Source organism: Patiria miniata, unplaced genomic scaffold (genome assembly GCF_015706575.1).
Source record: "Patiria miniata isolate m_02_andy unplaced genomic scaffold, ASM1570657v1 HiC_scaffold_24, whole genome shotgun sequence".
NCBI classification, from domain to species: domain Eukaryota; kingdom Metazoa; phylum Echinodermata; class Asteroidea; order Valvatida; family Asterinidae; genus Patiria; species Patiria miniata.
The window spans coordinates 3,444,054-3,463,956 of NW_024037063.1; the positions used below are offsets into that span (position 1 = coordinate 3,444,054).

The following is a 19,903-nucleotide window of genomic DNA, read 5'->3' on the forward strand; positions in this document are numbered from 1 at the left end:
CGTATCATGGTCACTTTAATCATTTGTTATTTGCTGCGGTAAAGTTTAACACAATAATACGCGTTGTGACCAAGAATTAGCAACATACAAAAAAAAATCTTCAAGCGTATGGAATTTTATGGAGGATGACAAAGTTTTGAAAATGAACAAGATATATAGTCTTTTAGAGAATAGGGCCAGGCTTACTTGGAGTCTCTAACGCGTGTGGGTTCTTAATAATCATACAATTTTACGATTTTTTAAACATAAGTGGGTTTTAAAGGAAGCTTTTCACTGGTACATAATTCTTGGTGTTTTTTTATTGGAATTCACCAAGAGTCCGTGAACTTGTTCAGCTCGTGACGTCATCGTTTGGTGCGGTCTTGGTGGTAACTGATTCATAAATTTATTTAACGTCATAAGCAAAATACTTGTGGGTATGAAGATGCACCCCTCTTCATACCTTGACTGCGGGATGTTATAATAAAGGAAGAAATATGTATGCCACATTCCAGGCATAATTTGTGTGTGTGAAGGCGATGCAACCAAACATGGATTACTAAATACCCCCTAGGTATTTTTGCTAGGATGTAGGGCCTCAATCCTGCAAAATCTTCCAACTGCCTTCATGTAAAAACTGCATACTGCCTCAATCCAACTATCACTGTCAATATATTGAGGCAGAGCCAGTGACATCCTGGGGGAGTGAAATTTCAAGTATAATCTAGGCCTAAATGTATGCACGGCTGAGTATAAACAACACAAGGTCCGGCATATAAGTCCTCGACACAGTGCTTTCTCCAAAATCAGCCACACTTGTTTTGCCAAATAGTTTTCAATCCCGTCAAATCCTCCAAAAAGAGGATGTTAGAGGATTTGGGAAAGTTAGGGTAGTGACCATTAATAGGGGCCTATCTGAGGAAAAGATGCACCCAAAGGTATTTAACTACATATGCCTACATAAGAACAGAAATTGTGCAAAAAAACCCCAAATAATCGTGTAAATATATATAAATATAAACTTCAAAATGTGTAGTAAATAAATAGAAATTAAACAAACAATACAAAGAAAAATGAAAATTGAAATTTGGGACAGAAAGTAAACAAAATAAATAGACACAAAGTAAAGAACAAAAAGAGAACTCAATAATGGTATAAAAATAAAAAATAAAAGCAAGCTACTGTTTGACGCATTTTATTACAGTTGTTAAATACTCACAAAAATACAAAGAGCAAAGGTTTTGAAATAAAATGTTTGGCACGTGTCAAAAATGTCAACAAATGGAGTATTATTGACATTCATTTGGCCGACTCATCAGAGCTTATTACGTTCCAGGCATATATTTCTACAATGTGAACCCCATAGGCATGTAATAAGGTACAAAATAATTACAAGTTGCCTGGTTATCGATTGCATTATCGACGACTGCACGAATGAAATTGATATGCGATGACGACGTTGCAGCAGTTTATTTGGAAATTTGACGCCAATGTCACCACAGTTGGTTTTTTTTGTTTCAGTCTCACATTGTTTCATTGCACATTGAAGTAACATCGTATTATATGCAGGATGAGCTGAAAAACGGAGGACGGACCCATTCGGAGTTTCTACTAAAACATTCTTTGAATCAGATTACCACATTGTGTTAATTTTAAAATCCTGTTGCCAAAATAAAACAGTTACACAAACAAACATTTTCATAATGATCAAATAGTGTCTGTCCCTTTGATCCAGTAACCTCCAGAACTTCCGATGCCTTGCTGCAATGGTCGCCCGGATCCCGGAATAGTAAAGTTTCCTGCCAGGGGCAATGAGACAATTAATGACAATTGCAGAACGTCATCTGCTTCAGAAACGAAACCTACTTGTTTTTTTTCTTTGGAAAAAAATTGTTTTGATGGCTTCGTTGACTAAATAGGCCTTGTTTGTTTTCTTTGGGAACTAAAGCGCGAAAGGAAGTTGAATCGTATTTCTTTCGTTTTGGAGCTAAGTATTTCTAACAAAGCATGATATTTTTATCTTTGTATGTTGCCCATTATTATTTGCTGCAAGAAACTGTTGGTCGAATTTGATTCTGCTAAGCAGAAGATATTTTGATCACGGCAAACTTTCACGTTTAGCAAAGGCAATTGGCATTTTCGCTGGCATGGCAGGCAACAACCTACTTGCTTAAAAACTATAACCCTTGTATAAATGAGTAATTAACATAAAATTCATGTTTGATATCACAGCTCCTGGCTTGAACAGGCCCCTGTGTAGGCTTAATTCAGCAACCGACTTCTGTAAGGAAAACTGGTTCCCACTTTATAAAATCAGGTAGGCCTAATAGAGTGATATAAAATGAGGAGAATCGTCTGGAAATGCGACTAATGAATTATTGTAAATTTGGAAATGTGAGCCAGTGCAACAACTGTCGCAAACCGGTAGTTGCGGCACTAGTGTGGTTTTCCTGCTAACAGTAGTATAATCACTTGAACTTGAATACAAATGCTCATTATAAGATCATCATCTGTGGGAACGAGGTCAGAACAAGGTTACAAGAACAACCGCAACGTAATTAATGGAGTAATTTTAAGTAATTTGACCCCGTCATGGAGCTAGGCTCCAACTCCAAGTGTGAAAAACTGTGAATAATAATTTCGTTCGCTCGTTCTACTCCCAAACCCTATCCCAAGCACCATACTCTGTCTTCAGGCTACCCGTTTATTTATAAAGCTCAACTGCTAACGCTCCACCATGTGTACAAGTGAAACATACACTTTACGCAGAAGATACATGCTCCATACATTTTTAAAAACAGAAATGTTGCAATGTGAGGATTGTGCTGGGAGATGAAGGATCAAAGTTTTCCATGTGATTCAGAGAAAAATCAATTTTTTTTCAATAGGCTTCCTCGCAGTACCAATCAATCAATTCTTGGCTACCGAAATTTCAGGTGTTGACAATTCCTTTCTGTGAAAGCTTACTCACATTTTACTGGATATACAATATCGTAAATCAAAGTTCCAGCCCGTAAACTTTTCCGGAAATTGTCTTGTAAAAATACACAGGTTTTCGTTAAAAATGATGAACTTGGATTGGGGATGGGGTGGGAACAGAAAGGAGACGATATGGGTCTTCCCCATATCGGGGATATCGAAAGGTCCCCTATCGAATATTGGTGATGGTGGTTGACGGGGGGTTGGGGGGGGGGGGGTATAACACCTGTATCCTCCACCCCATCCTTTCGCCTAGCTCTCTTCCAAAACCTCAAGAAAACCCCAAATGAGCATCTCTTGTATTTGAAATTGGCCGGTCCAAAATTTAAGTAACAGAGGTCCAAACTCCAGTTGCCCCTTTCTTCAACCCGACTTCTGCCCGTGACCTGGCCTGGGATGACCCCAGGCCGCACCGCCTGGCGATGGCCAAATTAAGAATAAACACTCTCGGCCATGACCATCAATACGCACACATCACCTAAAACCTGGCCCGACCCTTTGAATAACGACATCATCGGCCAAATTTTGGATAAGAGGAGGCATTGTTTTGGCTGTATATTATTGACAGCTATTAACACATTTAGGAAGTGTTGATCGATGTTCTTCTTTTTTATTAGTATATTACCGTACTGAGTAACTAAAACCGTCGATATATGTTCAGGGCTTGGAGGCCACGTAGACAAAGCCTTGAGATGACCACTGAAAGTCAAATTCTTGACTTTAGGCCTATACTATATACATCAACAATGTCTGTCTTAAAAAATATAGGCCTATGTTATATCCAACAGCGCATTCATGGCTCACTACGATTTTGTAATATGCAAATAGGCTAAATTCGACATAATGTAAACGACATGCAAAAAAACGGGGGATGCGTAGGAGGGTTATGTTTACTGTACTAAAATATCTAAAATGTTTTTAAGGAGTTGGGGAGTAAAAATAAAGTATCCGTAGTGCACTTCAGTGAATAGTCCCACTTTGCAAACAAGTTGTTTTAACCATTTCCTGTGTGGTGCAATACAAACATGAAACAGTCACCCGGAAACATCCACTTTGCTAGTTCCGTGCGCGCGCGGCCGACGAAACGTCACGCGGGGGATATTCCAAGGAGGCGTGGCCTGGGGTAGCCCCATTCATTCAATTTTTTTTTTTACATTCGGTGACCAGGGAACTTTATTAGTCATGGGAATATTCTATCAAGGGAAATCTACTGGCCCTACCAAGGGAATAAAAGCCGAAGCACGATGAGTTTATTTGTCATTGTGGAATTTGGAGTAAGTGATTGAAGTTGTTCTTTAACCTAAGCGGTAGCAGAAAGTTGAGAGGACCAATTTTAAAAAGAGTCACACAGACTGCAAAGTTTATAAGCACTTGCCGAAGGAAAGAATTCTTGCCTTTTTTTCAAGTGTTTACCTAAGGGGTAACTGGTAGCAGGTTTTGTTGAGTGGAGTTAGGTATCAGTTTTCGTGGAGTGAAAATGAAGACTGTTTCGAGACAGACGTTGTCAGTGGTGGCTCTTCTGAGCTGTGTGGCTGTAGCAAGTGTCCTGGCCGATTGTGTCAGGGATTCAACCAGGAGCGTGGAGGAACGGACACGGAGGGTCCCGATCGTGGTCAAGGGGGTCGTGGTTGCCCGTGGCCAGACGGGCCAGCCTCGGACTTTCACCATCCGCGTTGGCAAGGTGCTGAAGGGGGGCAACGAGTCCGTGGCCAGCGCGCACATCGAGATCGTAGTGGAGGACGGTCAGTTCAACGAGACTTTCAGCCTCACCACCGCTGGATTGACCAGTAACAGGACAGGTACCGAAAGGACGATCCTTGCAGGCGATGTGGGGGGCACAGAGGGGACACCTACCGGTGGTGGGTTGGCCAGCACTGCGCCAGAAAGGAACATCGGTCCTTGTCTGGAGGGACTAAGCCTGCTGAGCCGGTCAATCTTCTTCTTGATGCCTATGGATGAGGAGGGCACGGTCTTTGAGGTTGTTGAGGATGCGGTGCCTCAGAGCAGAGAGAACCTCCGGAGGATCCGCCAGACGGTCAAGGAGGAGGAAAGCAATGGTGAGTGAGGTTCGATCTTAGAACTTTGAGTTTCAGTCGGAGATTGTAGTATCCTGACGTCATTTCGGGTTGAGAAATGAGAAACTAAGTCTAGGAGGCTTATAGAAATTGTCGTTAGTAAATTGAGATCTTTGTTGCTCCGAATTTCATGGCGTGACGATATTGCATTAAGGCGAGGTCTTTTTTTGAGACAATAAGCCATAGTTTATCCTCACATGAACAAGGTAGGGAAGTTACCCATTTATTTAACAGGATCATGAACTGCCATGTTTTTGTCGAAGCATTCCATAGCTCCAATTTACAACTGGGATATATGCATTTATATATCATAGTTTAGTAAGGTAGTCATTTTCACTTCTAAAAAATATATTTTTCTAAAATATAGTTTCCGATTGCAAAATCACAGATTCTTAGTCAACATGTTTTGCCCGACCTTCCCTGTTTGTTTGTGTTTTGGCCTTCGAGTTGAAAAGGTGGAATTTTTTTCGATTGCGAAATCAGTCAACGTGGCCCAGTAGACTTCCCCTTTTTTCCCCAAACAAAATTAAAAAAAATAATATTTTACCTGAAAGGCTGAATTGCACGCTTGCGTGAGCATAATGCACAGTGTGTACCTGTACCAACTTGTATGGAACTTGTATGGAATGACGTCAATGTATTTTCCCCAACTAACCAAACAACTCTGGAGTAACCAGGTGTGTTATAGAGGGCGCCCTTGACCGATATCAAGAGAGAATTTTGTTCTACTTAAAAAAAAAAAAAAAAAACCCGAAAAGTGTCAGCTTGTGTATTTATCAGTCAGCATTCGGATGTTTTGGCACAGCTCGTGTTAATCTCGTGTCCCGTTATCTTTATTTTGGCTGGACACGATTCGTGCCGTACCCCCATGCACGCGTTGGCACGTGGTGTTTTGACTAAACAAGCCCGCACCCCCAACAGATAAAACAGGGACAGTATTTGTGTGTGCCTTGTTACAGATCCTGAATATATACGATAAGATAATAATCTTACATTGGGCACTCGTAATACTAACATCTGGTTGCTTTGGCTGAATTGGCTCGTCCTCTGTGTTATGAAAATTAATATGTTGTTGTTGTCATCGACTTAGTAAATGTGAGTAAATTTAGCATTTCAAAATAAAGATAAACCAAACAATTAAATAAACAACTCGACTGCAGAGATAACATCGAGGGGATTGCGACTTCGCCGAAATCTAGGTCTGTAGATTGATGTGAATATCTAGTTTATTTTTGAACCACATTTTGATGCACCCTTCAGCTTGAACCAAAAATACGATAACCGATTTCCACAGTACGGTTTTCGCAACGCCGACATGGTGCATTTCGTAAGTTTTTAGGGTATAACACCTAATCGATCTTTAACAGCAACCAAAGTTTGTAAAAAAAAAATTGGAAAATGTTTGGATTTTTCTGGAGAAAGGGTGGTCGGCAAAACGTTTATGGTGCGCGAAACGTTTACCACGTAATTAAAGGTAGATTCCCATCCTTAAACGCAAACCATCATGTTATTCCTCTGCATTGTCTAACTGGATAAAATGTAACAGGGTAAAACTTAGTGTTCCCTTTGTCAGTGGTAATGTTCTGAATTACCTTTTATATATCGGCGTCAAAAGTTGCAAAAAAGGTTCCAGTGGCATTTTAGGCGTCTGAGCCGTCTCGTCAGTCTCGTCAGTCACGCATTTGTCATCTCAAGTTTACTTTATCCGTCTCACACGCGCCAGCTTAAAGTATTAAAAGTAATCCTAACGAAGATTATATCCCGTATGCATCACTGAGAAATATAACAGGTGATCAGATCCGCTTTTAGCAGTCTACCCGTCAAGTTTACCTTTGGGAAGGGGTATTAATTTTTACCGAAGCACATACAATGTTCGAAGTTAAGAATCATGCACAAATCTGACATAGTGGGAGTTTCGGACTTCCAACCTCAAGCACATCAATGTCCCTTCGTCCATGGACAATTTTCCCCAATGACTAACCACACAATAAACCTTACTGGCACTGAGGGCGCCATGCCGTCTGAAACGATAAAGAAATGAAAGAATTGTGAAAAAAGTACATAATGTGGATCCACGAAAAACATAGCTGTGTTTTGTTGCTGTCAGCAGGCACGATTGCATCACGTAAGGCAATACACGTTGGCAGGTGATTTAACCTGCCCTTAGAACCTATAGTGTACTTGGCATTGGGTTGGGGTCGGTGCATGTTGACAAATGTATTGGAAATAAGGCAGGCACAGTAAAGTTGGTCCCAGGCTAGTCTTAATCAAAGCGGACAAGATTTCTAATTCCTTCAGAATGGCTTTAATTGAACTGGAAGTCATTTCATACATCTGATCTACACAATGGGCTTTATTCATGAGTCGGCCATATTAAATTGAAAGCGAGGTAAAATCTTCATTTTTGGAACTTGAATAATTTAACATTTGTGATTAAACATACCCTCATGTTTTAAGTCACATTAAAAAAAAATTGAAAGTGAGGCAAGAATGCGTAAATAGTCTGGCACCATCCCATTCAACAGTTCACAATTAATTAAATACATTCAGGGAACACCACCAAAAATGGCTTCCACGTGAATATGGTCCATATGGGCCGGATTTAGCCTATTACGGGGCAATCCTGTACGACAGCACTGCCCAGGTCACAGTCAGTCACTCACTCAGTCAGTCATTGAGATATCGGTACAAAATGGACACCAGGCTGGCCATCTAATTAGACCAGCGAACTGGTGAAGGGTCATGATGCCCCTAACCTCAGATCCCCCCGTAACATTGCATCATGACCTAGCACACTCCATAATCTAAATAAATAGAAATTTCTAGAAAAATCCAGGATGATGAAATGATTGCGCCATCCACACGAGAAAGAAAGTGCCATGTCACACGACATACCATATTATCAACGTATCTTTCTATAAACACGACAGCTTGCATATGACTTGCAGTGCCCAGACATTATCTGAAATGCAAAAGATTTAACACGTAGGGTTAAGAACTTCTGTAAACATGCTTGCATAGGCACAATGGTTTATAGCATATAAACATGCCTCTTAAGAGCACAGGGGAATTTTTATATGCCCGAAGGAATAGCTACTGTGCTTATGCAATACGTGTAAATGAATTATTTTTCGAGGTGGGGCGGCGCGTGTGAATTTTACCTTCTGTATTAACTTTGAAGGGGTGGGCTCTATCTTTCAATTTTGATACAACCTCGAGATCAAATTCATTACCGCCCATGGCTAAAATTAGAACAGAGGTGACACTTTGAAAACAATAACAAATTTATATTGGCTAAGTTTAAAGTCTAAAACCGCTATAATTATCACAACATCTGCGGTTGAGTTGACACGATTAGAAACTGTTACAATAACATTATTGACTATACCTCGCCCAATTAAAGGCCAACTGTACATGTAGTTATTATGGATCTCGTCTGTTTTGTGATGTCATCATTCGGAATAATTATAGGCATGACGTCATTCTCACGTGAGGTATCGGACCGAGGTCGCACCGAGGAGACGGGCTGGTTGTTTACATTGGCAACCGCAACCGCATCGTTCGTGGGAACGACACGATACCTTAGTCTCGTTTCAAGACTCAAACAGTTGGCACGAACAGGGAATAATTTACTGTGTGGGGAATTAGTTTAGCCCAAGTTGTCTGTAGAGTTGCATATTTTCATTATGTCCACGACGCCAACTAAAAGGAGTGCCACATTTTTTTGTGCCCATTCTGCGGAACTTCACAAAGATGTGTCAAACTTTTTAATGCTTGATCGTAGAATTTAGACAGAAGCTTTTAGATGGCTCCCAAACTTTCTGATGAAAGTTCTTTGATCCATTGTCAATACTTAGCCTAGCCTCAGGATTATATCACCTCGGAATAAATGACATATTTTAGGGGAATCCTCTTTCGATTCAAAGTGTTTGAGAATCCGTAATAAAAAAAATCACCGTAAATGGGTGAGGGTTTGAGGGGGCGGCACCGCACAATAACTACCGGTAGTTACAGGCTGCAGATCCGGTGCTGTCAGCCTGAGTGCACGGTCACAGGCCACCTTTGTCGTCTATTTGCGGAATACTAACATTCCTGACATGCCAAACCATTGTTCCCTCGCTTTGAAAAAAGAAACCCCTACTTCCGATTTCTTTATTTACTTTTTATCGCCAGCAGGTGGCACGTGTATTACAATGACCGATGCAGTGATTTTGATACAGTGCACTTTTTGATTGATTTCTTTGTGAAATCGTACTAGCAGGATGAAGACGATTAAAGTATGATGGGCAATTCAGTATGGGAGCTCAAACAAAAGAGGTGTATCATCGTGAAAATTTCAATTATAATGACATTCGTCACTGATATGCAATTTTTATTTTCATTTTAAAAATAATGATTTTGAGTTATTTGTTTAAAAAATGTCCATGTTGTTGGAGTAATTTATGATTCACATTCGAGTACAAAGTTCGTGACTTTTCTTGAGAGAGAGTCTAAACTAGGGCAAACCACGAAATTCACTAAAGTTATAGAACATTCCAGAGTTATACGTAATGTTTGCGAAGACAAATACAAGCCCAATAGTAAACATTTAAAACCCCATTATTTCTACAAAACCACTGACACATGGTGCCACGGTGTATAATCGTAACACCCCTCTAACCTCGATACTATATTTACTATTACTGCGCAGCACGCGCGTGGAGTATAGTAAACTATGCACTGTTTCTATACACTCTTCATTGTCAAATATTGTAAGTATTGATATAGTGTTGGAATTTGACCCGAGGTTATTTACAACCGAAGAGCAGTGTGTCCGGTATCGAAATACACGTTCATTAACAGAGATACTACACTAATAGGGCCCAATCTTGTTCACACAAACCTGGAAACGACAATGACGACTGAAGACTTGTTGTAAAATACGCCATTTTCACGACCAGGATTTCCAGAGAAAATAGGGTCAACCGGGTCCTTGCACTTCAACTTGGGATTCCCACACGTAGACACGACACACTAGACGCAGTACCGAGTTCCCCTGCGCCAAGTTCCGGTGAAGAACTACAGACTTGTACTTCCGGTGGTCTCATGATCACCATTTACTTACCCGCTCTTTTGTTGGTGTACAAATGTGGGCGTGATCTTCCGACGGGATCGACGGTTCCAAACGGCTGGGCTTGGAGTCTACGTCTGGCTATATATAGAAGCTGCTCGTGCTGCGGTTGCGACACAAGCACACGTGCGACACGCTCAGACAAGACGGACGGATTTTTCTCCCTCTGCTCTATAAAGCACGAAGTGAAATCGAGAAAACTTTCACTTTTCGCAGTCTGTCTCCCTTACTCCTTGATGCTGTCTTTGCTTCTCAACTGAAGTCGTGTTTCGTGAGGACATCTCTGTGCTTTCACCTGCATCTTTAAGATCGGTATTCTACAGTGACACGCCTCCCTGTTGCTCACCGCAGACCGCATCACTCATATTGTGGACACAATATCTTCGTTCCGAATCGTTTTCCTTCTTTTTTTTTGCGGGAACAAGGATACTTGCATCATGCCTAGACCGAGGTGGCTGTTCATAGACAACATCGAGGGCTTGCTGGATTGGGGCAGTAAGAATATTTCTCTTTTATAATAATTTTGCGTAATTTTAGTACGTAGATGATTTCGTTGCCATGCAACGAGAGAGTAAAAAATAATTTAAAGGAAGTGTATGTTTTAGGATTTCAGAACGTAGGTTCGAATACCGCCTTAGGCAACTTCTTTCCCGAGCCAACAAGGAATGATTGTTACAACAGACCATTTAAAATTCAATTTGGATTTAAAAAAAATAGTCCTATAGCTCGCAACAAAGAAACTTTCATGGTTGTAAAATACATGAAATTTCGTACAAGTTGAGTTTGTTTAATATCGAGTCTAGTTGCATTATAATTTTCCACTCTCTTATCATAGTTCTGAGATTAACGTGCCGCAAAATAGCATGCATCATTTTTCAGGAAACAAAACCAAACCCGCCACCCCGGTTGACAGACGTGAGTGTATATAATTATATTCTCCGATCGTTCATGCACCTCGTACAATACCCTCGAATCTAAATCAACATCGTATAGCAACGGATTATTGATTCGCTATAACGTGTACGGGTCTACTACGCCCGCCACACCTTTATGTACATGACTGTCAGCATGTACTGTACGATCGTTAGTCATTTTAACCGTGAAACATTACAGTATCCCTTTTATTGACTTTAATTATAAGCATATACATGTAAGTTTTTCCACGGTTAAATTCAGTCCTCACTGCACTTTTCAATAACTATAATTTCCACTTCATGTCAATTACATATTAACCTTGAACGAGTGCATGCCAACAGATATGAATTATGATAATGTGTACTTGCGTGGGTGTGGCTTGGTGGTCGGGGAGGGGGTCAGTGAAATTCATTGCCTCATGCAGCGTAAGAATTTCACTGTTCGAGTTTTGACTCCATGGTTGATTCAGAACAACACGATAAAACTGTAGCCCAGTTTTGATGTGCACTGTGGCATCAAAGTCCATATGCTACGCGTAGGCCTACATAAATCGTACTTGCAAATATATTTTGTTTACTACACATTCTCATAATAGCCATGCATAGAGTGCTAAACAATATATACTGATAACCACAGTTTAACTTTGGTCGTTTGTATTTCCCCTGAAATCTTGCTGACCAGCATGCATCCCTAGTATTTATACGTCTTTCTATCCCGTATACTAACCAGCATTCCAATATTACTCAAAAATGGCTACCTAACTCATCCGCATTTGTTTGCAGAATTTCTTTCACCTGTGCCCCATGCATGCTTGCTTTGTAACACTTTCAATGCGCCCTATTCAAGTTCAGTGTAGCCCATTTGAAAACACAAACTTTGTAGCGCACTGACCCGTAAATGTAGAAGTTATAGCGTTGTATCTCTGACGTTAAAAGCAAAAGTGAAAGATACTGTCACGATTATGTCCCTATACATTGTAGAACATTTAGTTTCGAGTGATTTTCCGACCACGAAATTGGTAATAGTTCTAAAATTAAGTTATTGAATATAGCTGCATAGAATCTAGACATTATCGAAATTCATTTTCTGATCTGACTTGACATTTTTCACTTGCATTTTCGTTATTATTGCTTAAAAATCGTAAGGTGTAACAGTGGGAACACAATACACAAAGTGTAGACAAAAGGGCTACGATAGAATTTTCAATTTGATTTTGTCCAAACGAAACTGACTCAGCAGCAATTATCTTACGGTACTAGGGGCCTATTGAATAATATAGGCTACATGCACGACCATGACCATAACAATTTAATTACACTTGTGGCATATGCTATTATGCATATTATACGCCGTTTCGTTTCGAGTGCCACATAACGCAGCGTGTGTTGGTGCAGATACCAACTTAACTTTATACTTCAGTCATACCAGCGTTATTTCATTAGTACATTTTGTTCACACCCTCGATACTACATTTTTTTAAGAGCATTCTTCCTGTTTCGAAGGGCATCAAACATAATACCTGTAGTTATCCCATGCCAGTTTTATCTGAGCTAGTCAGGCAGACCCGAGACAGGGGTCAATGGAATGAGGTTGCATTTCTCATTCAACACTTTCCACCTTGTTTTGTTTGTCACACGGGGGTAACTTCACTTAAAAGGCAAAAACAAACATCGTCAATAAAAACACGTAGCCTTTACTCGTATGCTATTTTAAGGGTAAAATGGACTTTTTATCACAAAACTCGCCACGTTTGCGTTAATAAATTCGTCTCAAAAAGTTCGACTAAACTTGGGACGTGCAGACACGAAGGTGTCCGTGAACTTGATTTTGGTGACCTGTAGGAAGGCCTTGTATATATTACCTCATCGCAGCAGGGGAAGTAAAGCAATATCCACGTCCGACATGCTGAGGAAATTGCTTCAAATACAAGCAAAAAGATCCTCCAGTTAGACAGAATTGTCACATTCACGAAAAAAACCGCAAGGATAACGAGTGTTTCAGGCCACAAGTTTGCAAATTTGCGCAGGGTAAACGCTGGTGGTAGTGACCCAGTGTTTAGTCTTCCGTTCGAGCGGTTATACTTCTGCCTCCACCAGCTTCCTCAAACTTCCTGGTACTATAGTACATTTCCTGCTCCGGCAGAGTGACTTTCCTACGTCATTAAAGATTTTCTGGAACTTGAATCTTATATCTATTTAATACTTCTTTTGAAAGTCAGTTAAGTTTGTCATCCTACAATTCGATTCTATAATTAGATTTCAGGTAGTTTAAAAAGCAGCCTGTGCGAATCTCGGAAACAAATGAAGAAATAATATCTACCCGCCGCTCCTAATGGCGTATGTTCTGTTAAATTCAACCAAAACTATTTGTCAAACAAGACCAAATTAAATTTGGTCTTGAAAGGTCACACGTTTTTGTTAACAGAAATTATAACCCAAACAATTGGGTGAAGAATAACCGAATTTTAGGTAGTTGCAGTTTTCACCCTTTCTTGGGTAAAACCAGGCAAGTTTTCAGTGAATCCTTGTTAGTATTACGAGAGAGTATGAATCAATGAATATGTATTTAATAAAGATTTTTTTCTACGAAAGGTAGGTTCGACAAACTTTCGTTCAGAGTCCACAAGTTAGTGTCTGGCAATTTTTTTAACAGCTTTGAATTTCTTTTTGATCGTTCTTTCAGCTAACGAAACTCTACCAGACGATGACCACATGGGTTCGTGCACAGATGCGGTCTACGACAACCACTACTGCCTAAATGGCGGCACTTGCAGAGTCTGGATCAATCTGGACAAGTACTTCTGCATGTAAGTAATGCGCAGTCACATTAGGATATGGGCGTAGCCAGGAATTTTTTTCGGGGTTGGTGGTCATCAGACGACCCAGCCTTACTGGAACAAAAACGAGGCTACATTTGCAGATTGCTTTAGGCTGTTAGTATGAGGGCAAGTCCAAGAATTCGCGCACGCTATGTCCCATTATAACGACAGTTTGAACTTCTGTGCGGGATATCTTACCAAGGAGTTTGCACAGTATTTTACAGATACAGAAACGATTTTCATGAAATTCGAGGTTTTTTAAATGCTACTGTTGGGCATCTGCAAGCGAATACCCATAAGTTTGTGCGATGATTATGCAATAAAAATTTTTAAAAATGGCGTTCCGGATGGGGACAAAAAGGGGGCCTGTTTTATTGAACTTACAAATGAACTCGTTCGTGGGGCCGAGTTTGCCAGTTGCAACTAAGCCTCTCTTTCAAAATGTGCAAAAAGGGTCCATTATAATGTGACAGTTCAATGACATATCTGATGGCCGACCAACTCTTCATTAGGTTGAAATAAAAAAATCCATTCTAGTGGCCGATTTCTAAAATTAAGTAGCTTTACAATGCGATGTTCGGAAAGCTTAGGGCCTATATGGCTTTATTATTTATTTATATAAAAATTGTTCAGCAATATTAAACGGTATTTCTCCCCCTTTTAAATATCTGTTTCAGATGTCATTATCCTTACTACGGTGAAAGATGCGACGCGATTGATCCGGGTGCCTCGACGGACGGTGAGTAGCCATAGTCAGGCTTTTGACATGTTTAAGATCGAAGGCTATTACTCATTGAGTAAGACTAAGTTATCGTAACGAATATAAATAGTCCCAGGTAATCCGGAGATAATGTCGGCCTTAATGCAGACTCTGGGATGCTGTCAACCGGCACTGGATGTGTATAATAAGTTTTAAAAATGTGAACAATCCAACCCAAAGACACACTAATAACAAAAATATGTCGTTCTAAAGTGATTTTTCAGATGCAAAAAGTTCTCGATCATTTTTTTCTTAATGAATACAAATGTGTTTGAAACTGAAGTAAATTCCAGCAAGAGTGCCAATCAAGTCATTTCATCAAGATTAATCACTACAACCATTCTGGTTTGTGTCCAGATGATATTTTAAACGTAACATATCTTTTTTCTGTATTATAATTGTTTTATTCATACATGTATTTTCTATTGTTTTTTTGTTTATTGTATTTCAGGTAAACCAACGGTCATCAATGACACGACTCTAGCCATCGCCGTTATTATGTCCACCTTGCTCGTTCTTACCGTTATCTGTGTCATAGCCTTCATCAAATACAAGTAAGTTCGCCATTACGTTTATAATTGTTTGAAAATATAGCCAGATGTCAAATAGTGTGCAGGGCTCTCTATATAATAGGCCCCACATCTATCTTTATCGAAGGCAAGTAAATTCACCTTTTGTTAGAAAGCATGGCCAGAGAATAGGCAGAAAGTGGTAGTCTTTTCTTGTGTTCTCTGATCGTGTCCCCAATCCCAAGTAAATGTATAGTAATGGTGGATGCTGAGCGCACCTTCACCGTAATGCAGTCTTGTTCCCAATCTCATATCAATGCCTCGTAATGGTGGAGGCTGGTCGCACCCTCACTGAGTACCTGGCATGGATTTCTTTGAAGTTCGTGTGCGATGTTTTCAATGGCATTGGATAATTTTTTTATTAGACCGCCAATGCTTAAATTATTGTGACAATAAATTATACGATAATTGTGACTTGCATATCATCTTATTTTTTTCATAAGAAATCATATTAGGCCTAAAGCAGAAATATTGAATAAAGATATCACTCATTGTGAAAGTTGTTTTAAATCGTCCGATCCCAATTAATAAGCGTAACAGAGTGATCACTGGAATTGAATACCTCTTATTTTTTCCTGTACATGGCGTTGAATTTCATGATCGGCACACATCTTGTATTAAGATAACATGCAATGAACATTTGTCGTGACTTTGTTTTACCAGGAACAACCTGTGGCGTGAACGAAAGCGAGAGGTCGAGAAGACCGTTAAATATCTGCAGGAGCGCTACCCCTCCACACCGTCACGGAGAAACAGTCCGGTGCAAGGAATCCCAAGATTAAACAACAACTCGGTAAATACTTCAGATTCTTTAAACTCTCCAGCATTTTAACAGTGGGTGGTGATTTCCACCTCACGGGGGAACTAGATTCAATTACGGTTTCACGAATAGTTTTGACCTCAACCTTGTCATGCAATCCTGTGTTTTAGTACGTGTTAACGCCACTTGTTTCCACGTGAACAAAACATAGATAGCTCATCATTGGCCATTGCGTGCTGTACAAATTACAGACTTTCCCTTGGTACAAAAAATGCATAGTGCAATACTAAGAATGCTCACCTTGGCTTTGTGCCAGTAGTGTACGTAATACGTTCTTAAAGGGAAGGAACAAAATTGCAAAGATTCAGATCGCATTGGATCGTATAATGAGCCTCCATATACAAGTTCAAATATCGATTAAGTTGACAGTATTTCAAAATTGTGAAATTAATAGTTGCCGGCATACCTTTGATGCTCAGATAGTGAGATTAGAAAGCAGTCTGCTGCTTTCTAAAAAATTGACGTTCCACAACCAAAGTTTCAAGTGTTTCATTTTGGTTCGGACTTTAGGTTTTTTTGTTAGAGGCTTCCGAATTGATGTGAAAGTCTTGAAGATAAAGCCGAAACCAACATGATCCCAAACTTTCAAAAAGCCCTTGACTCATTGAACTGAGACTCCTGTCCACATGAGACTGGTGCCTTGTTCAGTATACCACGTACCAAAAGTAAGGTTATTTAGCGCATGGGGGACCAGACAAAAATGGCCGTTTCCTTGAGTAGTGGACAATGATGCAAACGGCTGATAATTGATTGGTTCCTGTACACACCACCTCAGACCTGTCAACATCTTGCGCCGTTACCATCTCTTCCTCCTAAGATAGTTAGTCATTTTTTTTTCCTTATTGGAAACACCCGACCAATGCATTTCCATATAACTCTCCGAGTACTACCAGCCCCTGTGATATTGCAAGCATGCCGTCTTGAATCATCTTATTATTCATGGTTATGATTGAGATTTCCCGTAACCAATTGACCGAGGAACAATTCAGTAACAACCACTAAATTGACGGAGGCAATTTACACTGGGCGAGAACTTCCTCGAGTTGTAGCCCAGTTAATTCTTAAGGCGCCAAAAGTTCCTTCAATAGCAGATACTATGCTTTTTAGTGTTGTAGTAAAGCATCATAACATGCCTCGTGCAAGGGCGGATCCAGAACACAATTTTAGGGGGGGCCAAAAAATTTTTTGGTCCCCCAAAAAGTGGGTCAAAAAAATTACGGCGTGGGGTTCGGGGCCCGCTTAAGGGCCCCGAAATTTTTTTGGATTCTAGATGCTCTGTGGTGCGATCTGAGGCAATTTCTGACCACTTTAACAAATGTTTTTTTGAGGAAAAGATGGTGGTGTACTCATTGCCTGCCTTTATTGCGATGTCACATAAAAAAAAAAAAAAAATTGTTTCGTTTTTTGGGGGGGGGGCATGGCCCCCTTTGCCCCCCCCCTGGATCCGCCCTTGGCCTCGTGTTACTTTGAGAACTAACGTGCACGGCAGTGAAATTTTGTCTCGTCCCTATATTCTTTACGTCAGAGGGTTAAATTTAAAAAGGCAATAATTTGGCATTATCAGTGGACACTTTCCCACTAAACTCACTGTCGATATTTTTCTATTGTGCAGTCAAACGCTGTCGATGTGGGCGCTTCGCATGTGATCGTCTTCCAAGACGCCGACGGCAAGCACTCAAGACAAGGATCGCTCAGTTCCAACCAGTACCGGCTCCTGACGGAGGCCACGCCCAACCAGCCCTTGCCTCACAGAGGGAGCGCAGATTTCACGGACCGGATGTCGCATTGGGAATATTAAGCACTTTGTTTTATTTTTCATTTCGTTCTGTACATAGGTTTTTAAGTTATTTCTGTTGGGCACAGATGAATAGCTGTCGGTCGCGGATAGGCAACTTTGTGGACGTTGAGGGCGCTGTAATTTGTAACGACGCCATTTTGGGCGCATCAACGGAAGTGAATGCGTTATAGTCTTTCTCTATACAACAAATTCAATATTGATTGAATTCTGATTAAACTATTCAGTTTGGTGTCGATTCCCAATTTAAACAATTGTCACCGTTAGGCAGCGCTCCTTTCTGTCCAGAAAAATGGATTTGTATGGATTTTCGGTGGTTTGAAATGATCCAGTTTAGCCAATAAAGCTTCTGCCATGCTTATACGTAAGATTTGTACTATAAATAAGTACTAGAGGTGAAAAAAAAAAGAACGTGTTGATTTCTTTTTGTAGCATCCATTACAATAGTTGTTGGAAAATTATGTCTATAATTAATTTGTATCTAAAGAACCGTCGGACAAGGTTTTGCGAGTTTCGATTTGACTGACTGCCGAACCTTTTTCATGAACGAAACGTTGCTAAGAATTGCAACAGTCGATAATTGTGCTGGTAGTGTATAGAGAAGTAAACATTAAATGTTAGTGCAAACGCTTTATCAGATTACAGTTTATGATAGGACGGTTTCTGATTTTATTTCTCAACATGTTATCATTTCGGTGATGAAGTTTATCAGATTGTATCATCTGCTGGTATGGTTATTAGGGTCAAATTTGCTAAAAATGTCGTGTAAGGGCTCCAATGGTATAGCCGCTTGAAGGGACTTGACAACAGTTAGGTCCGGTTTCAAGTTTTATATTCCACTAATGATTTACGGGGCTATAATAAGGATTTAGATAACGCGGAACCCTTTTAAGGTTAAAGGACGTTAGACGTATTTCGAGCATGCAGTTATGTCACCGGTACTTCAATTCTTCGACATGACGACTCCATTCTGAAGACACATGCATAACAGGGACCAATCCATGATCTTGGAAAAAAAGGTATGAAAAGACGAACCTGCTGATTGGTGGAACAGTTCGTGAACCCTTACGCCTTAGCATTCCTGTTGGCCAATCACATTGAGTTGACCTACTGTGTTCGTTCTTATTGGTGCCAAAAGCTTAATGTATTCACCGTCATTCGATTAATACACTGATGTATGCAGTATTCATTTTATGCAAGTTGGATAAAACTAGACAACTTGCATTAAATTAGGACTTGGGTTTTGAGTCGAGTGGGTTCCCCTCGAATAAACTGAGTTGGTTTTCCTCCCAACATAAGTGGAATTTTTCCCCATTTCGAAGATTTTTTTTTTTACAGCTTCCAAGTTTTGTCTTGCTAAATATACCGCTGCTTATTAATTAACTTTTGTACGATATTATAATAATATAGTGTTTGCGTAAATCTATAGAGAAAAAAACACGAAAAAAGGGCAGTTAATGTTTTTCAACAAATGTTTGAAAATAGGTCAGTGTCATTTTAGCATATGCTGTACAAGTAAAAAAAAACACCTTTATTTATTGTAAAAAGTATTGTACATTGTATCGCCTAAGGCAAACCGAAACACATTATAAATGTGCATTGAAATTTCAGATTAAACTTTAAACATGTAGGCAAGTAATTACGTTAATTGTTTTTGAGATGTGTTACTCAACTGTTATCTTGATATCAGAGGAATAACATGTATTTTATGCATGCTAGTATCAATATCACATTTCATACATTTCTTTGATATAGCTTGCCATATTGACGTGTTCTTGAAGGACATTCTATTGGATTTTTTGGATAAAAGGGGGCTGTGTGTGATTTGTTTGAGGTTCGAATAAAGTATAGGCCTGTGGACAGTCGTTCAAGGAAAACTGAAATATAGGCTGTGTTTGGAATGAATTTTATACTAGTTTAAAGGGAATATACATCATTTGCTTTTGCTGTAATTTTCAGAAATGGATGGAATTGGGGGGTTGGAAATATATAGCAAATATAGTTACACTGACTTTTTTGAGGTTTTGGGTTCGAAAATGCTATAAAAACCAAGAAAAACAATCATTTTCCTGTAGTCTGGTTC

At 39.8% G+C, this 19,903-nt stretch overlaps 1 protein-coding gene across 1 annotated transcript; it reads left to right on the top strand.

The window, feature by feature from the left end:
- Positions 1–3,896: 3,896 nt before the first annotated feature.
- LOC119732453 lies at positions 3,897–19,703 on the top strand. The gene is made up of 6 exons (XM_038205977.1): positions 3,897–5,015; positions 13,741–13,864; positions 14,554–14,615; positions 15,088–15,190; positions 15,869–15,998; positions 17,638–19,703. The coding sequence occupies exons 1-6, from the start codon at positions 4,436–4,438 to the stop codon at positions 17,821–17,823; spliced, it is 1,185 nt and encodes a 394-aa protein (XP_038061905.1). The 5' UTR covers positions 3,897–4,435; the 3' UTR covers positions 17,824–19,703.
- Positions 19,704–19,903: the final 200 nt, after the last annotated feature.

Excerpts from the sequence above, each read along its gene's own strand:
- LOC119732453 (XM_038205977.1), top strand. The coding sequence starts at position 4,436 with ATGAAGACTGTTTCGAGACAGACGTTGTCAGTGGTGGCTCTTCTGAGC. Across the intron at positions 5,016-13,740 it reads CAAGGAGGAGGAAAGCAATG|CTAACGAAACTCTACCAGAC; the intron begins GTGAGTGAGGTT and ends TCGTTCTTTCAG. Across the intron at positions 13,865-14,553 it reads CTGGACAAGTACTTCTGCAT|ATGTCATTATCCTTACTACG; the intron begins GTAAGTAATGCG and ends TATCTGTTTCAG.